This window comes from Miniopterus schreibersii (genome assembly GCF_964146895.1).
Source record: "Miniopterus schreibersii genome assembly, chromosome: 12".
Classification (NCBI taxonomy): domain Eukaryota; kingdom Metazoa; phylum Chordata; class Mammalia; order Chiroptera; family Miniopteridae; genus Miniopterus; species Miniopterus schreibersii.
Window position 1 is genome coordinate 65472485 of NC_138112.1, and position 23693 is coordinate 65496177.

Here is a 23693-nt window from a genome sequence, read left to right on the forward strand (position 1 = left end):
TCTATCATCCCAATCAACACATAATAGTCCTATTTTTAGGATTTCTCTCTTGTCTTCCTTTGGGAAAATGCTTTAGGGTAGAAAGCAACAAATCAAATAACAGGCAAGTAAAATCAGCTCTTTTCTCTCCCCACCTGGAAAGGAAGGGAGAAGGAGGAAGAGCCCCACCATCAGAGAGAGCCGACCTCAGGCATGCCATTCTAAAGAGCCCTGTTCCCTCGGCCCCTGGGCTGTGCGGCAATTCCTGAGAGATTGTACGGTCTCCACTTTAAATATAAATATATATATAAAACTTCCCCCATTTCTCTCCTCCTCTTTCCCTTTTTTTTTTTTTTTTTAATTTCCTATAATAAAGTTTCCTATTGGATAAAATCTGCTCCCTGATTTATGCCTGGCTCCTATTGGAAGCTCTCAGAGGCTGACATCACTTAGGAAAGCGAGGGGGTAGGGCTGCCAGATCAGTTTGTCACCACCCAGGCTCCCTAGCCTTTGGCTGGGTGCAACTTCCATTTTAGGTGTTGGATCTGAGAGAAAAAAAAGGGAGAGAGAGAGAGAGAGAAAGAAGACCAGGAAAGATCCTGAAAGGAGGAAGAGGTGGCGAAAAATCAACTACCTTGCTGGATTTGCCTTTCTCAACACATTGACGAAGCCTTGGGTTTCTTTCGTAAAGGACTGGTTTATAGAAGTCCACATTTGAGGTGTGTGCCTTTTTAAAAAATGTGTATTTAGACGGGCAAAGGAGGATAACCCAAGTCGAATTTTTGTCTCTCGGTAACCAGAGGGAATTTACAAAACGAGAGAGTCTGCTATGCTGACGGGTGACTTTTAAGCAATTATTAATTTTTCTTTCTGTTTACTTTGGGGAATTTTATTATATTTTAAAAAGGTAAAATAGCAAGACCCAGAAACAAACTTCTAGATTTCTCTAATGGAGATAAATAGATTCAGAGGGGTGAGAGCAATTCCATAAATTTACATTTTGGTATGTTCTTTTATTTTATATATTTTTCTGGATTAAGCTAACAAACTTGTGTTTTCCGAGCCCAAAGCAAAGGTTGGTTTCTTTTTTGTTTTTTGGCATTTTGTGTGTGGGTTGGGAAAGGAATTTGTCCGGGTTGGAAGCTGGTTAGACATATGGTTCTTCATATGTTTCAAAACTTTTTCCCCCTTTTATCATTAGATTTGTGGAAGTGGAAAGTTGCAGGGAGCTTTGCAGCTTAAACGGTGGTGGTTTTTCTCCCCAGAGAGTTTGAACGGCCCAGATCGGTTTCAGCCCTGCTATTCCTGGGTGGATCCCTCTTTTACTTTCCAGGTGTGGTGGGTGGGAGCCTCATTCTCCTGCTAGACGTTGCCTCCCTGCTTCGCCTTATAAAAGAAAACAGATTGGGTCCATGTTAACTGAATTGTAATCCCCTTTTCTTCTAAAACTACCTTTGATGGAGATTTGTGGAGGTGTTGTGTGCTCAGTTTGAAAATAACGATAACATTTGGTTTATATGCTGAAAGGGATAGGAAATTCTAATGCTTTTTTAGTTCACCTGAGTAAAGTGGCAACACACCTGAAAATATTTTTAGCTTTGTGCTCTCTTAAAGGGCCACGGATTAAATAAGTTTAGGCTGAGAGAAAACACTTATACTATACAAAATTTAGTGTTTAGAATGCATTTGAGAAAGCACAAAGGGAATTTTTATTTTAAATAAAACTGAAAGTTCTTTTTTGGAGGTGAGTTTTTTGTTTGCTGTGAAATCAGAAATCTGTAAGAGCTGAAGGCCCTGACTGTGCTTTATTTAACCTTAAGATTTGTTTTGTTTTTGCACATATATTCTTGCAAAAATACTGATTCTAAATAATTATATAGCCAACTCATCAGTAGCTTAAAACTGAGTGTTCTCTTCCTTTTCCCTTTGAAAATGTGAATCAGTCTGAAAATTATAGCCGGATTAGTTGCTGCCCTAATTGTAACAACATGGGCCTTAATATGTAAGCTGCTCATTAGCTTTAAACTGATAAGTGTCTATAATCTCTGATTTTTGTGCTCCCCCACCTGAATTCTTTTTAGACTAGAATACTTCCTTGTATTTCTTTTCTAGAACTAAGAGTGTTTCTTGCAAGATGCTTTCATTCTTATGAGGTTGTGGCTTCATAGGAAACAACTTTGTTCCTTCTTTTAATATAATCTGTGCAAGGGCTACAGTAAGATTTTTAATGTCTAGATCTCATAATTTTAGCAAATGCAGTTAAAAAGGAAGAAAAAAGACAATGTGTACAGTCTGTTGGGCTGTAGTTCTTATTTAATATTTTCTATTTTTTCTTTCAAATGTTCTGTCTCGACTCCAGCCTAGGGAGGTTTCTTGGTGAATCTTTGAAGGGTTGGTCATATTGCTGCCAGAGTGTCAGTTTCTCACTCAACCTTTAGGGGGAGGGATGAGGGAATCTGAAGAAGGAGTACAAAGGCAGTTTGAAAATAGGTTCTGGATGACTGAATGGTGGTGATTTGGGTCCAGCTTTAAGTACTGGGCTTTGTGTAGCTGCAGTGAGCATCCTAGTTAATTGTCGTCCAGGACTATTTCCATGAACTGAGGCATTGTTTTGACTGGTATGTACTATAGAGCCTTTTGGATGATAAAATGGAAGATTGTCTTTTACTTCACCTCTACTAGTTCTTTCAGGAAATACAATAAGGGGTGTGAACAAGTAATCTTTAAAATTTTGTTTTGCTCCTCATTTTGGTTTTGGGATTAAAAATGACAAATAAGTATGAAATGTGCAGATTTTTCTTTCCTTGTTTGACTCCTATATACTGTTGGTTTCTTTGTTATACGATTTAGGTATGGTCTGTGTTCCAGGTGGGGGTATCTTGTGGGTGGTTAGAGTTGTAGTGCCTTTCATAGGGTCCCAATTATGGAGAGTCAGAGGGGCTAGAACATGTTCTTTCAGCTAGTATAAAAATTGGGACTATTGGAAATCTTAAAAAAAAAAAAAGCTCCCAGTAATTGCAGTTCACCCTTAGGTTTATGAGGTAGTTGCTGTCTAGGAATGGGTGCAAATAAATTAAGTATAGATCACTATTCAATTGGAATAACGAAATGATTAGCTCTGTATAATTTATTGCTTCTATTTTGGTACGTTACTAACTGCCAGCCTCTCTCCCTCCCTTGTTTTTTTCTCATTGTGCTAAGCATTTTGCATAAACTATTTACTTAATTTCCCACAACAACTGATTTTGTTTTTGTTTTTTAAGGAATTTGAGTCTCAGAGAAGCTGAGGTTTGCTGAAAATCTCACTGCCTGTGAGTGGCCAAGGCCAGGATTATACCCTGTTCTGACTATCAACCAAGTCCACAGACTTAACCACTAGTGCACTGCCATCCTCCAGAGAGAATAGAAAAAAGAGCCAGACTAAAATAAGCCCTTGCTAGAGGCAAGGCTGTTTCATTTTGCAGAGGGTCAGTCCTCATTTAGATTTCCAGCCCCGTCCCTTTTGGAATAACCTAAGAAAAAAATCCATTTTCCATAAAGCCATGGGGAGCTGGGTATGCTAGAATGGATATTATTTCAATCTTTAGAGCAGAGATCTTTCCATATGCACACCATTGCTGTCCTAATTTTTTAAACTTACTGAAAATGATTCAAACTTCATTTGATTATCAGTGAAATTTCTTCCAGAGAATTTTTAGGCAGGTGGTTTGGAATGATACTGCTAATTTGCATGGCAGAGCCTTATAGCAGGTAGTTCAAATGTTTATCATATTGTATTAAAATTATCTATTTGTTTTTGTCTTTCCCTCTAGACTGTGAGCTGCTTGAGTGTTGTAGGTACTATCTTATCTCTGTATTCTCTTCACAACTATCTTAGTGTCTGGTATATACCGAGGTGCTCAGTAAGCCTTGGTTAAATAAGGCACGTGATGAAATGAGTGAGGGATCTTTGTGGGGAAGGCTGAAAGGAAGTTGAGATAGGAAGCCGTACCACCCGGATTAATAAAATTGCAATGTAATTTTGAAACTTTTACTGGAGTCTGTAGTTTCAACCTTTGACGTATCTTCCACATTCCGTTTTTAAGTAACATTTCTGGAAATATTGAAGATTTAAAATTTTCTTTAATTCTGTTTCCTGTCTGGGCAAGCAGCCCAACGAATAGTATAAAAAAGTAAGGGCTCTCATCAGTTCATTTCACAATGTAGACAGCTATTAACTTTAGCCACTGATACCTTAATGTAGATATTTCTAGGGGAGAGGAACTGGTTACTTTGAACATATTAGGGTGGTACCAGGGAAGTATTGTTTTCAACCACCAGTGAGTGGTTTTTATACTTGTTAATAAAAACATAAAAAGCTTGGGATGATAGTTTGAACGTTAGTGTTTCAATGAAAATATGTTTGGACATCACTGTAGTTTTGGTCACTGCTTCTGCCATGAAACTTCAGGAAATTTTTTTCACAAAGTATATTGGGAAGTTTATGAGTTTAAGAACCCAAATTTTCATGGATAATTTAATAGTAATAAGAAATGTGCCTAAAGGAATGAATCATAGGTAATCTGTGGGTTATTTCATGTTCTCTTCCCTCTCAAAGGGGTTAAATGCCATGAGAAACTGAAATAGGGGTTGTTCTGGCTAAATGCAGCTGCCTTCAAGGTTTCTAATAGCATTGAGACAGCCTGGCAGGGAGATTGTAAGGAGGGAAAACAACTATTTTGGTTAGAACTAACTAACTGGGAAATAAGGGCATGGGTTGATTTGTATTTAGTTATATTGTGTAATGTATTTTTGGAAGTAATTTTTCTTCCTAATTCTACTAGGAATTGCATGTTGTTGATTATTGGCTATGAAGCATTGAGAACATAGACCACATTTACTATTCCTGTTCAGGGACAGTGTTCCCCATTTTTAGGGCCACTTCTTCTCCATTGAGTTCTTAAGTCTGACTCGAGTGGTGTAGGCAGTTTAGATCAGGCATGTAGTGGGGACATTATAAGGATAACTTGTGCTTGCTATTAGAATGGATGCTTTAAATGACTTCAAAAGTCATTTTTCTATTGGAATCAATGCCCTTTAAGGTCTCTTAAAACCTGAGACTCTGTGGTAGATATGGATGCTTATATTACAGAATAAATGGGCTTCCTGGATGGATAAGCTAACTTTTTTTAATGGGAAAAAAGTATTTTTAGTAATAGGCAAGTTGGGGAGTTGTGTGGGTGTGGTTGTCCAAAATAAGGGAGCTGTGGGGATGGATGGCTAACTTAATAAAGTGAGGTGTGAGTGGGGAAAGAAAAACAGGTGGCAAAGCTTGAATATCTTGCAGTAACTTCTTCAGAGCCTTGGATGCATTAGGAAAAAAACAGCAATACAAGTTTCTATCATCTTTTTGTATCTCTAAGAGACAGAACTCCAGCATCCCAGGGTAAACTTTAATTTTGGCAGAGAATGGATTGAAAAAGCTTAGTTTGGGTTTATTACTCTTGACTTTGAACCAGATCCTTTACCTTGAAGTCTCACTTGTTCAACCAGGATTTTGAAGGATAACATTCCATTATGAGTGGTTGTACAGGAAACAATTATATCGAAATGAAGGCAGGCTTTTACTATCCCTTTTCTTGAAATAAATCTCCCTCTTTTATGTTCAGGAAACATTCTGTATTTCAGTCCTTATTTATGGACATTTGCAAAACTGAGACATGTAGAAATTTTGAGTTCATCAGTGCTTCCTGTGAGAAGTGTGCTAAGAAAGGGGTCTGCTCTTCTCTATGGAAAAGCCAAATTGTGGCCTGTGGGAAATATATATGTGTTAGACGCAGCCTTGCTTGGAAACTTCTAGGTTTCTTCCGGTCTACAGTTTTCCTTCCTTTTTTTCCTTTCCTTCATACTAAACCCATAAAATTAGTGTTCCAAATAGTACTTAAACTAATTTCTCTTGGCACTCCCTTACCCAACTCTCTACATTTTTTTAACCCACTTTTTCCTCTACTGACTTCCCTACATTTTCTCCTTTTTGTTTGCTTTCCTGTCCTCTGGTGTCTCCCTTTGCCTGCCCTATTTTTTTCTCCCCTTAGGTTGTTGATCTTTATGGCTGTTGCTTTGCTTCACTAACACTTAATATGGAAAAAGTTTCTGATTCTTATTATAGAATAAATCGTACTCATGTGCTAAAGGTACAAATATTAGAATACTGCTTCTGGTTTATTTCAGTTAGATCTAGATTAGGATTAATTGTTGTGATCCAAGAATATTGATCTCTTTTATTCTGATTAGTTTTTATCTTTTTGATTTTCAATCTCATTCACATTTGCTAATGAATTACTCATTTTGGTTCATTTGACGGTAGAGCAAATGAAATTTGCTTTTCCCAGAGTAAATATCAGTTTTGTGTGTGCTTCCCATGTTGTTCTATATTGGAATACAGTAGCACATTGAGAGTTCTCTTAGTGGAGTGAAAAGATTTTTGTTTTAGGGAGCTCGTATTTTAAGAAACCAGAATATATTCTGAAGGTTGTGGACATAGGACATTGTTATAGAAACTAGGTCAACTTTTCAATACCTTTATCAAAGCACCTACAGTTCATTGCAAGTGAAATAAATCTCATTGAAATAAAGTAGCTGGTGTATATTCAGCACACTTTTAAAATAGACTAGTCTATTTTAAAGGAGAAGTTGGTGCCAATCTGATTTCTTTCCACTGTTTCTTTGTTGGAATGGGAGCTCTGTAACCCCTCTGCTGTTCTGCTCTCCATTGACTACTTTGTTAAATCAGGGCAGAGTTGGCTATTTGAATGTCTTCTCTCTTGAAGGTCAGTCAAATCTGCAGGTGAGGCTACAGGAGACCCCAATTGATGGACCTAAGATAACAGTTAGAAAAAAAGGTTATAGCAACGAAAATGAAGCAAAGTTGCTGTATTTTTCTAAAATTTAACTGTTTGTTTTCATTGAAAAAGTAAAACATCTTCATTCATTCAAAAGAAATTTGAGAGTTTGCTGTATGCCATGCAGTGGAATAAACAGTATATGCACCAAATAGACTTCACAGAGCTTACATTCTAATTGAAAGAGATTAAAAAAGCAACAAGTACATAGTATGCTATTGAGAAAAATGAAGCAGAATATGTAGGGTGGTGAATAAGTGCAAGGAGGAGGGTGAGGCTTTTTAATAGAGTGGTCAGAGAAGGCCTCACTTAGAGGTATGTGTGAGAGAGACCTAAGTGAAATTAGGGTGGAGCCATGTAGATATGAGTAGAAAGTTCAGCAGCCCTGAGGCTGGTTTTTACCAGTGAACAAGAGAGATGTGGGGAGAAGTAGACCTATTTAGAGAGGTCCAATGGATGTGTGTTGGGGAGAAGGGGAGAGTGATATAGGACTTCATCATGCACTATACAGTACAAAGAAAGTTGTCTTCTCACTTCAGACCTCTTAGACAATAGCTGTTAACTTTTGTGTATTTGTAAGGAGTTGAGGCAACATCTGACCTAGCCGCCATCTTCATCCCAATGCAGAAGTTCATGTGAGTATAGTCAGCAGATAATTTGCAGAGTAGCAGATTTTGCATAGGTTGATGACCCTTGTCTTGGAGAATAATATGCTTATATGTATTTGGGAAGTGAGATCAAAATTTTCTTCCCTAGAGAAATCTGTTTCTCCGCCTTCTTATCTTCATAGTCAATTTTCTTTGAACAGGAGAAGTAACAAACTAGATCTGGTACAGTTCCCTTTTGAATACATTTGTTGGTTTGGTTTACCTACCTGTTGCTTTTCCTTTGCTTATTTGACCAAAAAACTCCTGGTTTCCCAAAGCCCTAATCATTGGGATTTAATAACTTTCAGGGACCACTTTATAGGTCACCATATCCATATTTCTGTCTTGCACATTGGGAGAGATGATCATTCCTGATAACTAACTGTATGTCTTTTTTCCCTTTCCATATGTATGTTTAAGCAGTAAGGGTTATGAAAGCTTTTACTGAACTACTTGGCCTGGTCAACTTTGGTGGGCTTGAAGAAGAAGCACCAACTAGTGGTGTTCTGTGGTAACTGCATATGGGAAAGTAAAAGGATTTCTGATGACCAGAGTACTTGTGTCTTGAATCATCCATTCTCACTTTCCCTCTCTAGATTTCTGGTTTAGCTAGTCTGTCCCTCAGTGAAGGAGGTGAAGGAGTCTCTGTCTCCCTCTCTCTCTCGTTTGGAGTTTAGCCCTGGAACTTGACCTTGTTTACCCTCTGTTCTTCTCTTTAATTATACCTATCTAGTTGTCATCATGTTACTTAATATCATTCTTAGGAGGTGACCTCAATCATGAAACTTTCTTTTTTCCCCTTCCGTTTCCTTTTTCTTTGGTCAGGTAACTGTCATCTTGCATAGGAAATATTCTAGGCAATCATAGATTTCCCCCAAATTTTGAAGTTGCTTTAAAATAACTGCTTGATATGTATTATGTCAGCATTTATAGACATTTTTAGTTGTCTTGAAAGTATCTTCTTATTCCAGTCCAGTCTTCTTTCCTAAATCTTTAGTTTCACATGCTACCTTGTGGGAAATATTTCTCTTTAAGGTTTTTCTAAAAACATTTCACTACTCACTTAATCTTATTCAAACCAGAAGTTAAAATGACTTGCTTGGATAAGTGTTGGGGGTAACACTTGGATCCAGAGGTTTTGGTTATTTCTCTTGTCAACCGGGCAAGAATTATCTAGGATCTTAAGTGCTAGACTTAGGACTTTTGGACTTCTTTTGGGATGGAATATTGAACCAATCTTTCAAAAAGTGGCACAGCTCTTTGTTCCTTGGAGGAAAGTTAAACTAAGTCATTTTAAAAATAATCTTTTTGACCAATGTAAATAGGGATATACTCCAGTGTAGCAACTCAGGATTCCAAAGGGAGACAGTTATTTCTAGGTTCCGAATCTAGAATATAGGATTTAGGACTGTGCCATTCCATCTGTCCTTATATTTAAATCGGTGCTTTGTAAGAGCCTCTAATTCACATTTAATAATGACCCAGGCTGTCTGGTAAACAGTAAATTAGGCCCAAATAATGTATTTTATAACCAGTGCCCTTTCTGCAAGAGGAGTGTAGTAGTCAGAGGGTTGTCAGGGATAGGCAGTACAGTGGTTCCCAACAGCTGACTATCAGAGTAATTTTGAGGGCATTTTAAAACTATGAATTTACAGGCATTCTCTCCAGAAATTGAGGTATGAGGGATGGAGAGAGATTTGGGGAACTGTATTTTTTAAAAAAAAAGCTTTCCAGGTAAGTCTTATCATTCAGGTTTGAGGACCAGAAAACCTAAACATTTGATTTAAGCTACATAGCTATATGATTTCTCAGGTGTGTGGACACTTAATTGGCATGCAGAGTAGAGGAGAAGAGCTTGTGGTAGTGGACATGGTGAGCAGGTGCTAATTTCAAGTTTTCTGCCACGATATCCTGTATTGTTTTGGAATTACAGGAGCTACCACCTGATTTGGGGGTTATGCCAGCACTTAGCATAGTATGGAGGACTTGTCTGTTAGGGGGAAGGGAAACTTTTAGATACCGCCATTTCCCCTCTCCATTTTGAAATTGTGGAATAAATTCAGGAGAGGATGTTAACATTGAAACTCAACTGGACAATTTGTTTAAAACTCCACAGGAAGAGCCAGTGTTACTTCCTGTCTGTAAAGGAAGTTCTGGCTTCCTTTCCCTTCCTCCTTGGCTAACTCTGGTCAACTTAGAATGTGGGTGGGGAGGGGCTGACCAAGTTAATACTTTTAACTGGCCACCCATGCCTTGAGAAATCGGGTTACCATTAATGTTCAAGTGTGGAAACATAATGTTCCCTCCCTTTTTTCCTTACTTGAAACACCGAGAAGGGCTGTGTGGGCTCCTGTCTCGTTGCCCTTATGTGGGAGCCCTGTACTAGGTTTGGCTGTTGCAGTCCAGGAAGCCTTCCAGTCTCCCAGATATTATTATTTTACATTCAACCTTGTACTGCCCCTGTATTTTCTGACATTTGAAAATATATCAAGGAATTGTTAAGAAAAAACTGAAATCCATTTGACACTGAGGGGTAGATCTTGGAAAAGAGAACATAATTGGGCAGAGGGGAGTGGATGACAAAGGTTTCTTATTTTTAAATTGAGCCAAGAAAACATTCCTTCTAAGTGGGGCCAGTTGGCATTCTTCCTGCTATTTTAGTCCAGGCTTCTCCTTCCTACTGGCCCGTCAATTGTATTAAGTGTTTGATGTGAGTTTGAACTGTGGTCTCTGGAGTTGGGGGAAGGGAGAGGGGTGGAAACAGCTGGTGCCTTCATCAAGCTATCTCAATTACGCTTCTTTTCAGAGTGTGGCGGGTGGGGGATGGTGGGTAGTGGAGGGGTTTGATGTGTGTTAGCGGAGTTCCAGCATCTCTCACGTAGTGGGATTGGATTCTCAGGCACTTTTAATTCTATGCGGGATGCTGGCTAGTTGGAATGTAGCTAAATCTTTCCCAATCACATTCTTTTCTCTGCCTCCCCTCCCCCTAGCTGTTTCAGCTTTGGGCCTGATTTAGTGAGAAAAGGGTATGTGGAAAGTTAGCAAAGCAGATTCATGCTTTTCAAACCATTAAGTATTCAGCTTAAGTCTTTGGGCCCCTCCATTGACTTTCTTCTTACCCATTCATTATTCCTTTGGTGGATTTTCCAAATATGTCTGCAAACAGAGATACAATTAGAACCAGAACCTCTGGAGAAGTCATGCTGAATTGTAATCAGTTGGCTATATTGGTCTCCTTCCTCCCTCATACCCTGGGGTGACTATATTTCTGAGTCAGCACTCTGTTTCTGTCTCACCTCAGTTTGAGGCAGAGAACCTGTCAAGCATCCTTTTGGAGCAGCAGCATTGATCTAGGTGTGTCCAGTTCTGTGTTTCTGGGGTGTGTCTTTTACATCTCTCTCTCTTTTTAAGTATCCCAGAAAGCTCCCCTGCTAGATTCTACTATTTTTGTTTGCTTTTATGTATTCACTTCCCACTGTAGTACTTAATTGACTGATTAATTTGGCCTGGGCTATGAATGAACATAGTGTTGCTAAATATTCCCTTTTCTATCTAGCCCTAGAATGGCTGACTATTGTGTATATTTCTGCCTAGTTAGATCCAGACGTGGACTAATTTCTTCTAAGTTATGCTGTTTTAGACTTAGCTCCTTTTGCATCATGTACTGTCTAAATCAGGGTTTAGCCCAGAGTACTTTTAATAGAGCCAAGAAGGGGAAGGAATCTAGGAAGAAGAAAGGGAGGAGAAAAGATGATAGTATATTACTAGTTAGTTGCCTGGAATATCCCTCTGTTTGGAGAATTCTGTGCTGAGCCTTGTGCTATGCAAAGGGAATTGAGCCCTTTGGGCAAATGGTGTTAGTTAGGATTTCAAGAATCTCTGGCTAACAGCTTGACTTCTGTCTGCATCTTTGCTTCTGGGGCTTAGGGCTAAGGTCCACCAGGCTTGTACAGGATAATGGAAAAATGTATCATTTATCCCATTCTTGGAAGCAGCTGAGGACCCTTACTAGGAAGGAAGGCTCTCTTTTCTGATGAGGTGCCAAATCTACAGCCCCTGACCCAAAGTGGGGGAGTGGTGAGCAAAAAAAGACGAGGTTGTTGACTTGACCTCTGTTGCCAGGGCTACTGTGCAATTCCTAGTGGTCCTTCTCTCATTCCCTAGGGGAGTGGGGAACTTTGCTCCTAGCACCTGCTGGTGCCTATATCCTGCCTCTTTGTAGGGTGGAGTTGGCTGCCTTTGTTTGTTCTCTGTGGGGCCTCTTAGGAATCAGCTTCATGCTTGTAGGGAAAAGTGTCTGAAAGACCTTGAAGACAGTGGAAATGGGTGATGGAGAAGGTGACAGAGGATGTGTCCTAAAGTAGTTCTCCAGCTGGGAATATTCCATTGATTGAATCCAGGTTGGAGATCAGATTGACATGATGAAGCTTTCTTTGGGATGTATTTCATGTAGCTGAGCTGAGTATAATAGCAGCAGTAGCTTTAAAATCCCCAGTGCAGTGCCTCCAAAGTGAAGAAACTTGCCAAGTAGGAATCTTAAAAATCCCCTTACCCCCTCCAAACCCTAGATCCACACACAATATCCTTCTGATGATTCTTAAAGGCCTGAGCTTTGTCCTATGCAGTGTTGGCTTGGGACAGGGAGGAGGGTTGTTTTCCCCGAACATGATAAGGAACTGAGCAGGGCAAAGTGGGAGCTCTGGCTGGTGATTGGTAGACAGGATGCCCTGGAATGCGGTTGGCCTGCAGCCCAGAATCCAGCACTTTGTATTTGTTTGTTTCTGGGAGACTGTGGTCTGGTGCTACTGTGACAGGAAGTGAGAAAGCTGGGAGTGGGGAAACGGAGAGGGGCGATGTCTTTGTGGTTCTCCTGTGAAATCTCTTTGTCCCTGGAGAGGAGCTCTGCTGCAGGACTCTACTGAGAAGAGAGCAGCCTTTGTGTGTCTAATGGATCTCAGAGCATCTTGCTACTCTAAGGGGTTAGGGAGTGTGAATTCTGACTGTGGCCTTTTGCATCTTAGCACTTGAGTTATATAAATGTCCTCCATCTCTTAGCATTGGGGATCTCACTGAGTTTTTTGTGTGTGCTACTATTATTTATAGATCTTTAGGATTTAATTAAGAAAGGAATTCTAGAGAGAGATGTTTATTTATATAACTTTTTAAACTGTACGTATTGCATATACTTTGTTGGGTCTGAAAGGTATTGCTGGGGCCCCACATTTTAGGTCTCATCCTTTCAGTTGGCACCCTACTATATCCAGAGCTGGAGAAACCTACCCATTCTTCGATTTCAGTATTAAGAGGTACTGGCAAGTCTCTCTTGCACATAACTAGGGAATGGTTGGTAGTGTTCTGGGATTCCCCCTCCCCATCTAGACTGAAAGAGCACCTGTAGTACTTCTGTTCCCCTCCTCCTTCCCTTTTCCCCTTGTTTTGTCTTTTCCCTGCCCTCTATTCCAGCTGTGACATGGGCATCTTTTCTCACTGTGGATTGGGTGACGGGAGTCCTTAAACTGCCAAGCTGGCTAGCCCCTGAGCACCTACGCACAAACCGGCCTTTGATTGCTGGGGAGGACAGCTGCCCTAGAGGCAGATTGCTAACATACCGCTAGAACAATCCCTCCCCTCTGTTCTGATGCTGGCTAGCACAATCTTCCCTGCTTCTAGTTCCTTCTGTTTTCCACCCCAACTCTGATCTCTGCATTTGGTTTAGTGAGATGTCACATTAAATATGAGAGAGGGATATTTGTGATTAGATTTTCTTTCTTGAGGTGGGGGTGATTAGAGAGTATGGCATATAGCCAGATTTCTAGAACAGGCCTTCCAGTGGAAAGTTAAATGACTTTGTACAAATTTTGTATTTGTACATAGTAGTATTACTTTTGTCCCTTATACCATCCCTCCTGAGTTCTTGTTCCTTATAAAATGGGAAATCTGAGGTAGATTGCAAGTTATTCTTCCCCAGAACTGAGAATGGTCTTGCTCTTTAAAGTGAAGATAAGACCAAACGTCTAGCCGCCTCCACCACCTCCTCTCTCACCTCCCTCTCCTCCTCTCCCAACTCTATTGGAGTTAAAATGACTTTTAACCACAAGAAGCATAGAAAGTTCATACTGTTTTCACTTTGTCCAGAAGGAACATGGACTTGGAATAGAACAGATGTTTTTTCAGCACTTACTGGTATATGGACTTGGGCAGGATACTGAATGCTTCTGATACATAGATTAAAAAGGGACGAATTAAAAAAAAAAAAAAAAAAAGCCCTAGCTGGGTGACGCAGTTGGAGCATTGTCCTGTACACCAAAAGGTTGTGGTTTTGATTCCTGGTCAGGGCACATACCTAGGTTGTGGGTTTGATCCCTGATTTGGGCATGTATAGGAGGTGACCAATTGATGTTTCTCACATCGATGTTCCCTCCCAAAAAAATAAAAATAAATAAAAAAGGGGCCAATATTACCTCAGAAGTTGTTGAGAATATTATGTTTGATAACTTATAGGGAGAGATTAATAATTAACATCTCACAACTTTTCTTCCCCTGTAAGGTCAGATTGTTTTTTTTTTTAGATAGGGAGAAACATTTTCTTCAGCTCTGTCCTATAGATGAAATAGAACCTTCACACTTCCTCTGGTTTCCTTATAGACTCACACCTTCTTTCTCTTTGTTGCTTGTCTCAGAAGGGACTGTATTCTAAACCTGATGGAAGGGGTGTCTTGTTGCTCTTTTCAAGGGGCTTTGAGGAACAGGTTTGTGTAAATATGATTCATTTACATACTTCCAACTTTTCTAAGTGATCTTCAAGTGATGGCCAAAGAGATGGTGGAAATGCCGTAGATAGAAAGTAAGGGGGGTGGTTGGTGAGAAGCTGCCTCTTTAAAAAAGGAATGTGAGCTCAGTTGGGTGATTTCTAGTAAACCCTAAGGTTAAGTTTTTTTTCCATGAAAAATATTTTTCTCCCCTAGGGTAGGGAAGGGTATAAGGTGTCCTAGTTAATTTTTGGATTTCTCTTTTATGACACAAGAGTTAAATAAATACCTTTCCATTTTGATTAGGTTTTGTCACTGCCCATTGTGTACCTGACCTCCCTCTCTTTTTCTCCCTCTAATAGGAAGGAGAAAGGCAATTGGCCTCTCCGCTTCCTCCAGTCTGACACCTCCCTCCGTTTTTGCCCCTCCCTCTTATCTTTGTTTTCTTATCGGCCTCTCCCTAAAGCTCTGCTTTCTCCTTATAAGGCTAAGTGAGGCGCCTTTGGCAGGGTTGCTACAGGGATCCAGGTAAGTAACTTAGTGTGTCTCAGACTCTCAGGATTGAGAGGAAATTTTGTGTAATCTGTTTCAGTGGAGGGCCTTGGAGAGGCACGTGGGTAATGGGGGAAGAAGAGGAGGAGGCCTGGCCTGAGAGATCAGAAGGACTTGTTAGACCAGTCTTGTGTGTGTGTCATACATACTCTAGAGAGAAGCAGGTTTTGTTTCTTTCCATACCCTTTCAGTCCTGGGCCCCCTCACCAGGTGAGAGCCACACCCTTCCTTTGCTTCAAAGCCAGTCCAGCATTTAGCCATTTTAGTATGATATGGTTTGGGGGGTTTCCCAGAATACTTGGGAGGGGAAAAGAGAGCAAGAAGAACGTTCCATCTGGTTTCTGAATTTAGGGTTAAGATGGTGGAGGTGATTGTTTTTTTTTTGGTAAGTCATAGTAAAACTTTAAATCCTGACAGGTAACTTTGGGCCAGCTCAACCTCCTTGTAGCAAGGAATATTTTAAAAACTTTTATGTATTTATTTTCCTTCTTTTCTTTGAAACACCAATCAGAATGTGTCACTCATTGCCAGACTTCCTTAAGTCATCAGAGAGATTCATGGTGGACACAGTGAGATCTTGGTAAAAGTGAAACTCCTTCAGTCAACCTTTTGGGTGCTCTTAAGGAGAGAAGGAGGGACTAGCATAAAAATTCACAGGGAAGTACAGACATTGCTAACACCTAAACAAGGCCATTTCCAAAATATCAGTTTAGTAACTCTGAGAAGTGCTCAGTTGAAAAGAGATTGTGAAGTGAGCAGAGTTCTCTTTAGTTTTAATGCAAATCATTCCAGGTTTTTAGAGTTAGTGCAGGAGTAAGACTTCCCAGCCAAGGAAGAAATACTAGAATTGTCTGACCAAGCTTCTTATGGTAGAACATCCGGTGGGAGCTGTGGTTACTTAGGTTTTGGACTGAGGTTCAAGCACTCCTTGTGATAAGCTATGGAAAAGCTATTGACAAAATATATTCCTTTATTTTAAAAGTAAAATGGCATTTTTTTCCTGCATGATTGAACAAGAATAATTGCTTCAAATTTTGGGGCAAATGCCAGTTAAGGCAAATGAATACCTTTCAGGTATCTAGAAGACCTACCTTTCTTGGCTTGAATGTTATGTAATACAGTACTGTAGTATTAGAGGTGCTATATTTTATTGGTCAGTATTCTTCAGTAGGAGGGGGCTCAGTGTGCTTTTAAAAAAGCCATTGCCCAGCCGGGTATGGCTCAGTGGTTGAGCATTGACCTAGGATTCAGGAGACCAGGGTTCAATTCCTGGTCAGGGCACATGCCTGAGTTGAGGGCTTGATCCCCAGTCGGGGGCATGCAGGAGGCAAGCCGATCAATGACTCTCATCGTTGATGTTTCTATCTCTCTCTCCCTCTCCCTTCCTCTCTCCGAAATCAATAAAAATATATTTTTAAAAAGCCATTTAAAATCCCTAGGATGACGTGGAAGGGAGTTTTGCTTATCATTGCTTTTACAGGGAGAGCATAACTTTGTGACATTGGTTTTGATTTCATAATGAATAAATAGGAAGAAAGGAGGAAAGCTGACTTTGGGGCTGGCAACAGAAGATAAATTTTTTTCCCTAAGAAACCCAAAGACTATTTCGTGAAGTTTAGAATTTTCAGGATAAATAATTTTTTCTCTTTCCTCAGGGGCTTGCCTGCCTAATTCTCGCCATGTCTTTGGATATACTTACCTGAATTACCTGCAGGTACAGAGAAGTTCAGAGTCACCCAGCCTAAAGTTTTGCATATTTTAGCCCATTTAAGCTAAACTCTGAAAAGTAATAGAAATTGAAGCTTACAGGGGTTATAACTTCTCTATGTTCACACAGCTAGTTTTTGGCAGAGTCAGGACTTGAACCCAGGTCTTTTGACCCCTAGTCCAGAGTTTGATTTTGTTTTCCCCTTTGAGAGTGTAAAGAATTTTGTAGTCTACAGGACAACTGTAGATGGGAGAGGGGAGCATGTGGAGATAAGTTGGTTTAATCAAAAGCCCTACAACACCACCAAAACTCTAGTCCCTTGTGTTGCTATTTCTACTATTATTTGTTGTATTAGTAACAATATTACTAGCTTTCTGTGTGTCAAGACAGTTTTCTTAGTACTTTATGTGGATTGTCTCTTTTAATCCTCACAACCACCCAGTGTGTTTTATTTCTTCCACTTTACAAAAAAGAAACTGAAGTTTAGAGAGATTGTGGTACTTTGCCCAAAGTCATATAACTAAGAAACAATGAAGCCGGGATTTGAACCCAGTCAGTTTGATTCCAAAGTCTATATTTTTAATTGCTTAGAATCATAATTCCAAATAACATTTCTACCACCAGTTTACAGTAGAACAAACCGTTCCAGGGACCGTGCTACCGGCAAGTGATTTTTTTTGTCCTGCTACCTGGCTGGCATTGTCCAACTGTTTGGTCCTTCTGGGTACTTGATTCAACTTAACTATTTTTGGTTTGGAATTCTTACAGAAAAGACTGATTTTTTACCATTGTCATTGCTTGAATGCTGGAGCCTTGCTATAGACTCATAGAACCTATGACTTGTTAAGAGTAAAACCAGTTATTCTCAGAAAATCTAGTATTAGGGGAGTAGCAAGGTTCACTTTATGTGCCCTACCCCACTCCTTCACTTTGGGAGTTCCTTGATGGTCTTTTTTTTTTTTTTTTTTTTTTTAGTGAGAGCAAGTGTAATCCATTTGAAAATACTAAGTGGTAAACCTGAACAGGTGTTGTGTTGGCCTGTACTCATAAGATCTTCTTGACTCTAACTACCAAAGTCAGTTAATGGTTTGCTTGCAGGTTCTGGTCTATAGAGCATATGTGTGTGTGTGTGTGTGTGTGTGTGTGTGTGTGTGTGTGTGTAAAATTATGTATATGGCATGGAGAAGGATCTTTCCTTAAGTCTCAGGTTATGATGCAGTATACTTATAGCTTGCTTGATTCCTTCATTCTCTTCCCCCAAGTATACTTCCTTTTCCCTCCCATTTATTTTCATCCGCCCCACATATCTTTTATGTAGACATGTGGATGACCCTTTACCTTGGAGATAAATGGAAATCTTTTCTTTTCCCCCTTTCCTGTGATGTTGGGGGAAAGTACTCTCAAGGGTTGTAGGGGAGAGGGGCTGGATCATCCATCTTATACTGGACTTGTATTTTTTGGACTTGACAGCATGCAGTAGAAAGAGAACACAGACTGTGGAATGGCTTAGATCTGGGATTAAATTCCAAATTTGCTATTTCCTGAGACCTTGGGTAATTTTTTCACCTAGAACCTGTTTCCTCATTTGCAGTAAAACTTCCTTAGGGTTGTTGTAAGGATTGCCAGGATAATAAACATTCAGTAATTGTTAGTTCTTTACACCTTAACTTTCTCCTAGGTAATAAACTGCAAATAAGGATTCAAGAACTTATAGTAGAAGTGTAACGTGATGATGACTGCCAGGCACTAGAGAAGCACCTGTGACCCAGAAACACTGGTCTAGGTGGACCTCCTAGTAAATAGAGTTGGAGTAGGGAAACCAGCTCATCCACTCCTTAGAACTCAGTTATGCTCTTGATTTAGTTAATTTCATCTACTAGTTCACAAAATAGTTTTGGACTGAGGCATTACCATTAAATAATGTAATTGAAAGATAGAAACTAGCTCTTGAAACAACTTAATACCTCGTGTTTGTATAACATACATTATCTCACCTGATCCTTACAGCAACTCTTGAGTTAGATTGGGCTGGTGGTATTGGCTTCTTACAGATGAGAACATGGCAGTGACTTACTGCCATTGTTGGCTAGTGGCAGAGCCAGGACTGGGACCAGACTTCTGAATTCCTATACAGCCTCTGCTTCTACCCTCTTTCAGGCAGAAAATTTCCCCATGCTTTTAGGTCTAGGAATCTGATCTCTCTACTTAACTGTGCTGTCTTCTTCTCCAAATTAGAGCCAAATGGTCAGCTTTTAAAGCCACGAAGATAGGAAAAGATACTGTTTCCTGACCGGAGCCCTGAGTAGTGTCCCTACTATTCTATCTAACTCCCTTTATTGAATTACAGTCATGAGGGCAAAAAGTGGCCATTTATGGCAGGGTGACAGATAATTTTTCTGTGCAGCGGGGATTGTTGTCACTGTATGCCCCGTAGTAGTGGTAGTTTGAGCTTTTATTAGCAAAGAAAATTATAGGGTGGAGGCTGCCAGAGTGGTAACTGCAGTTCAGGCCCTGTTGAAACCCAGAACTGGAAGAATCTCTCCTAAACTCTTGGTGTGGAAGGTTCATAGGTCATTGTAACAGCAGATGTGACAAGTGCTTAAAATGAAGAAATGGAGATGAGATGGGGGCAACATTTTTTAAAAGTAAGAGTACTTATTAAAGACATTTGAATATCCTGTTGGAATGTAGGGTGGGAATATGAGAAAGTAACAGTGGGCTTTGGACTGAAAGGTAGAATAGGATTTGATAAGTGATTGTGGGAGCCCAGAGCTGAAGATGGGAGGAATTTAGAAAAGGTCTACCACATTCTTGGATTTAGGGGCTGGATCCACTGGAAGGAGTCTAGTGATGGAAAATTATTTAGGGAGTTTATTGGGCACCCTTTATCAGTTACTCTGGGTGTTCTTGCTTGCTAAATGCTCCATATACAGGCATACCTCGTTTTATTGCACTTCACAGATGTGTTTTTCACAAATTGAAGGCAAGACCCTCAACCAGCAAAAGATTACAACTCACTTTATTGCAGTGATCTGGAACTGAACTGCAGTATCTTCGAGGTATGACTGTAGTCTGAGGCAAAGAGGCCCAAGTGTACTTGGTGGAGCTCTGTGGAGCGTGGGAAAGGGAACTGAAGCAAAACCTAGGCTAGTCTCCACATGTCTTCCCCACTACACTATTGCATTGGTTTCTCAATATCTTTGTGGGCATGCTGGGACTGGGCTTTGAGGTTTCTGCCTTTGGAGTGGGAAGGAGGGGGAAGGGCAGTCCAACAGCATTTTTTTTTTTTCTTCTTTCCAATTTGGTTGCTGGGAACAGGGGGAAGTGGATTTTTATTCATATTATAACCTGCTCCTGGCTCTGTGTATAAGAACAAGTAGAGGAACCTCTGATATGACAGAATCCAGGTTTTAATGAAAGCTATATCCAAGGTCCAGGTATCTGAAAACAGAGCAAAGTCCAAAGGGCATTTGTCACATTAAGCAGTTCCAAGTCATATTTTCAGTAAGTCCCTTCCATTCCCAGATTGTCTTTCTCCCAGTAGCTGCCCTTGCTCTTCTTATTTTTTAATGTATTGGGTGTATTTATTTTTTCTCTCATTTCCATTTTTCCTCCAAATATTTCTGCAGCTCTCTCCTTCCTGCTTCCTCCTTGCTGTGGTGGCTGGGATGCTTCTTCCATGATTTTTCGAATCTAGACTGGGCTGGTTCTCTGTGTTAAAACAATCAAATTACGACCTTCTCTTAACAGGTGTGTATGGAAATTTGTTTATTAATAACAACAAAATTTAAGTGTCTTTTTTTTTGAAGGGTGCTGAGGGTGGGGAGTAGAGGAGAGGGTTTATTCTAAAACCTGCCTTTCAACATGGTGTATTTTGGACTGTCCATAAAGTCTGCCATAGCCAGCAAGCAAGAGAGAAACCCCATTAAGTACAATAGTATGACTACAATGCCCCTCCATTTACTAGCCAGCTTGCAGTTTATGTGATGTGGTATGAGGAACTCTTCATGTCTATTTATCATTTATTGTATAAGTAGTACATATAAACCTTGTAGATATTTTTATATTACCCTGAGTTAGAATAAGTAAAGAGGTAAAAATATAGTCTGTTTAGAGCGTCTGTAGGATAACACTGGTGTAGGAAGTTCTAGGCATTGATTGTCTGCAGATTACAATATGAGTTACTCTGAGGGACAGTTTCCTAGTTTGAGTTTGTTTTTGTTTTTTTTCTACTCCACAAAGAGCTGAAGGACACTGAAAATTGTTCCTTTTTACACAGAGTTTTTTTGTGTGGTTTTCTTGCTTTCTTGTCTCTGTTAGCCAAAGCACACATTTTGCCCCCAATACTGTAGTATAGTTTTGAAAAGTAGAAAGGCCTCCCTCATAAATGTATTAAACATGAGGACCTTAATTTTATTTCCTGCCTTTGTTGATGGGAAGTTTTTTTTACTACATCTACTTCTTATTGGTATTTTAATTAGCATATTCATTTTGCCACCAGTGCAGCAGTTTCAGTGTTCAGATTTGGGAGAGATTTTAAGTAAGATCTGTAACTGCCCCTTTATCTCTAGAAATGGCTTGCCCCCCTGCAGGACAGTGGGTGCTTGTTTGTACAACTTTCATCAAGTTGATGCCAGCAAAATTTTCCAGGGAAAAAGAATATAATTTTAATTTCATGTAATGACTACAGCCCTTAGCCACATTCTGCCTTTCCTACCAACAATGTAGAGGCTTGGATCTAGTTGTACCTTTCCTTTCAGTAGGTATTTCTGGAGGGGTGTTAAAGAGGGTAATGGGCAAAGGATTCTGCTTGAGCAGACACACTGGTGATGGGCTCTCAGGCTTGGTGGTGGCTTGCTTTCTGCACTGCAGTAAAACCACAAGGGGGCATCTTTGGCTCTGGGATGAATAATCTGTCTTCTCTGACCTGTGACCTTTTCTCTCCTCTCTCTTACCTTCTCCCGGTAGTGTGAAGTGAGGGGGGGCCTTCTCCCTCCTTCCTCCTCCCTCTGTGATCCACCTTACTTTTTACCCTGCCCTGCGGCGGCTCTGCCCCTTACCTTCATGGACGACTCAGAGGTGGAGTCGACCGCCAGCATCTTGGCCTCTGTGAAGGAACAAGAGGCCCAGTTTGAGAAGCTGACCCGGGCGCTGGAGGAGGAACGGCGCCACGTCTCGGCGCAACTGGAACGCGTCCGGGTCTCACCACAAGATGCCAACCCACTCATGGCCAACGGCACCCTCACGCGCCGGCATCAGGTAACCCCTCTTTCCATCAGACCTGCAGGTAGGACTTTGGCATGGTCATAGAGAGGCTATGATTCTTCTTCGGAAACTACTTTCCTCATGGTGATAGACTGTCCCAAGCCCATGCTTTATGATGAACCTTTACAAGGGTAATAAATACTGATTAAGGGATAGGGAATGTTGCCGCTGTGCTGAGTTGGGTGGATTTATCTCTAGAAGCATCTACATGACTTCCTGTTTTTCTGGAGTGGGGTTTCTGGGTTGGTATGCAGTTCTAGTAATGGTAGTTCACATAGTTTGGAGCTATATTCAAGTTACCTCTGTTTTCTCTGATCCCCCTCCCTACCTTGGTACTAGACATTCAGGAAAGTAAATGTCTTCTTGTGGCTGGGGAAGTTGGGCATCTGTACTCTCAACTCCAGTTCAGTCTCCTTCAAGAAACAGTCTGTACTCAGGAGGTGTGGCAGTGTCCATAAATTGTATATTCCTGTTCCATATTGTTCTTGTGTGTTCTTTTTGTTGGCTGTGCAAATCATGTCTTGGAGGAAGGGGTCATTGTTAATTCTGTTGGTTAGAGTTGGAGAGGGAGCATCGTGCTGCTGTTTAACCCAAATAACCACAGGAGCCAGTGGTCTCTGGGTTGGCTGACTCTGTGATGTGACTTGGGTGAGTTGGTGTTAGAAATAAGAAGTATCTTGTGTTTCCTCTGGTTTCTCTAGTCTGACTTTGCTATGATGTAATCTGTCTGAGGTTTTTTGTGTGTGTGTGTGTGTGTGTGTGTGTGTGTGTGTGTGTGTAATCTCCCTCTAGGCATCGCCTGATAGACTGCATCTTAAGAGATCTCTGGTGGGAACTAAGAACAGTGCTCATGTTTTTTACTGATTGCTTAATTATTTTTTAGAGAAGGTCCCTCACACTGAAGAACCTGTTGAGTGAGAGGGCAGAATTCTAATTGGGGGATGATCTGGAATTTGGAGGTAGTGTTTTTGCAACGTTCCTAGGATTTTTATAGAACCAGAGTAAAGGATTAGGGATGAGAGGTATATATTGAAAGGGGAGAGAGCAGAATTGCTCAGGCTTGGAGGTGGTGGGGAATTCCAGGATTTATAAGTATATGGTTCCCCCTGTCTCTCTCTTTTATTTTTAACTTCTGTTCGCAATGAAACCACACCCTTCCTTCTTCCTGAAAATAATGTTTAACTTCCTCTCCCTGTAGCATTACACTCTCTGTGTAATGGGAGTAGGGTGGGGGAGGAGTCTCCCAAGGTGGCTGGATCTCACTGTATTCTATTGGAAGAGGAGCAGTCATATGTATTTTTATGTAGTATAAAGTCAGTAGCTTATTTCCTGCTCTTTAAGACAGAATTAAAGGTGACATTCTTTATTTTGTTCTGTGGCTTTAATAATTGATGATGAAGGTGTTGAGATATCTGTTTGCTTGAGGGGAGTTGGGGGTACTTGTTTTCTTCCTACGTGGAAAGGGAGACTCAAAACTCTTGCTCCTTGCTTTAAAAAGCTGCCTGGTATGGGAGTTTCCAGTGGTGGTAGAGCATGAAGATGTGTGGAGCAATAAAGAAGCCTTTTGGAAACTCCCCCACCTAGCCTTTCCAACTTTCCTTATATTCTTTTGGATTTCCAAAAAGATTGTGTGCTGGGGAACTTACCGGAGCCTGTGCTGTTTACTCAGTGTGCCAGGCACTGTTCAAGGCACAAGGGGATACACTATTGAACAAAACTGCCCCCCCACCCCAAAACACATCTGCTGTCATGGAGCTTGCATTCTTATGTTCCCGAGACCCCATCTGCCCAAGTTTCAGGTCCAGTTCCAATTTTGAGAAAGTGCTAAGATTAAGGAGTGATGTGGTTCTTCTATGAGTACTGACAGAAGGACTCCAGGCCACAAATATCTTCTTGAAAGCCCTTTTCCTGT

The 23693-nt window shown here is 40.5% G+C and overlaps 1 protein-coding gene across 11 annotated transcripts in view; it reads left to right on the forward strand.

Annotated features, from left to right (window-relative positions):
* Positions 1 to 459: 459 nt before the first annotated feature.
* CTNND1 (catenin delta 1) overlaps positions 460 to 23693 on the forward strand; it is a 43774-nt gene continuing 20540 nt past the window's right edge. For 3 of the 11 annotated variants that reach the window (XM_081155273.1, XM_081155280.1, XM_081155281.1), the window contains exons 1-3: positions 461 to 698; positions 20146 to 20266; positions 21485 to 21775. In XM_081155273.1, the coding sequence (XP_081011399.1) occupies positions 21581 to 21775 (195 nt within the window). In that variant the 5' untranslated portion in view covers positions 461 to 698; positions 20146 to 20266; positions 21485 to 21580. Of the gene's footprint in view, positions 699 to 2456; positions 2598 to 19477; positions 19576 to 20145; positions 20267 to 21484; positions 21776 to 23693 lie in introns of those variants that run through there. The other 8 variants (XM_081155279.1, XM_081155283.1, XM_081155274.1 and 5 more) reach the window with 6 other exon arrangements.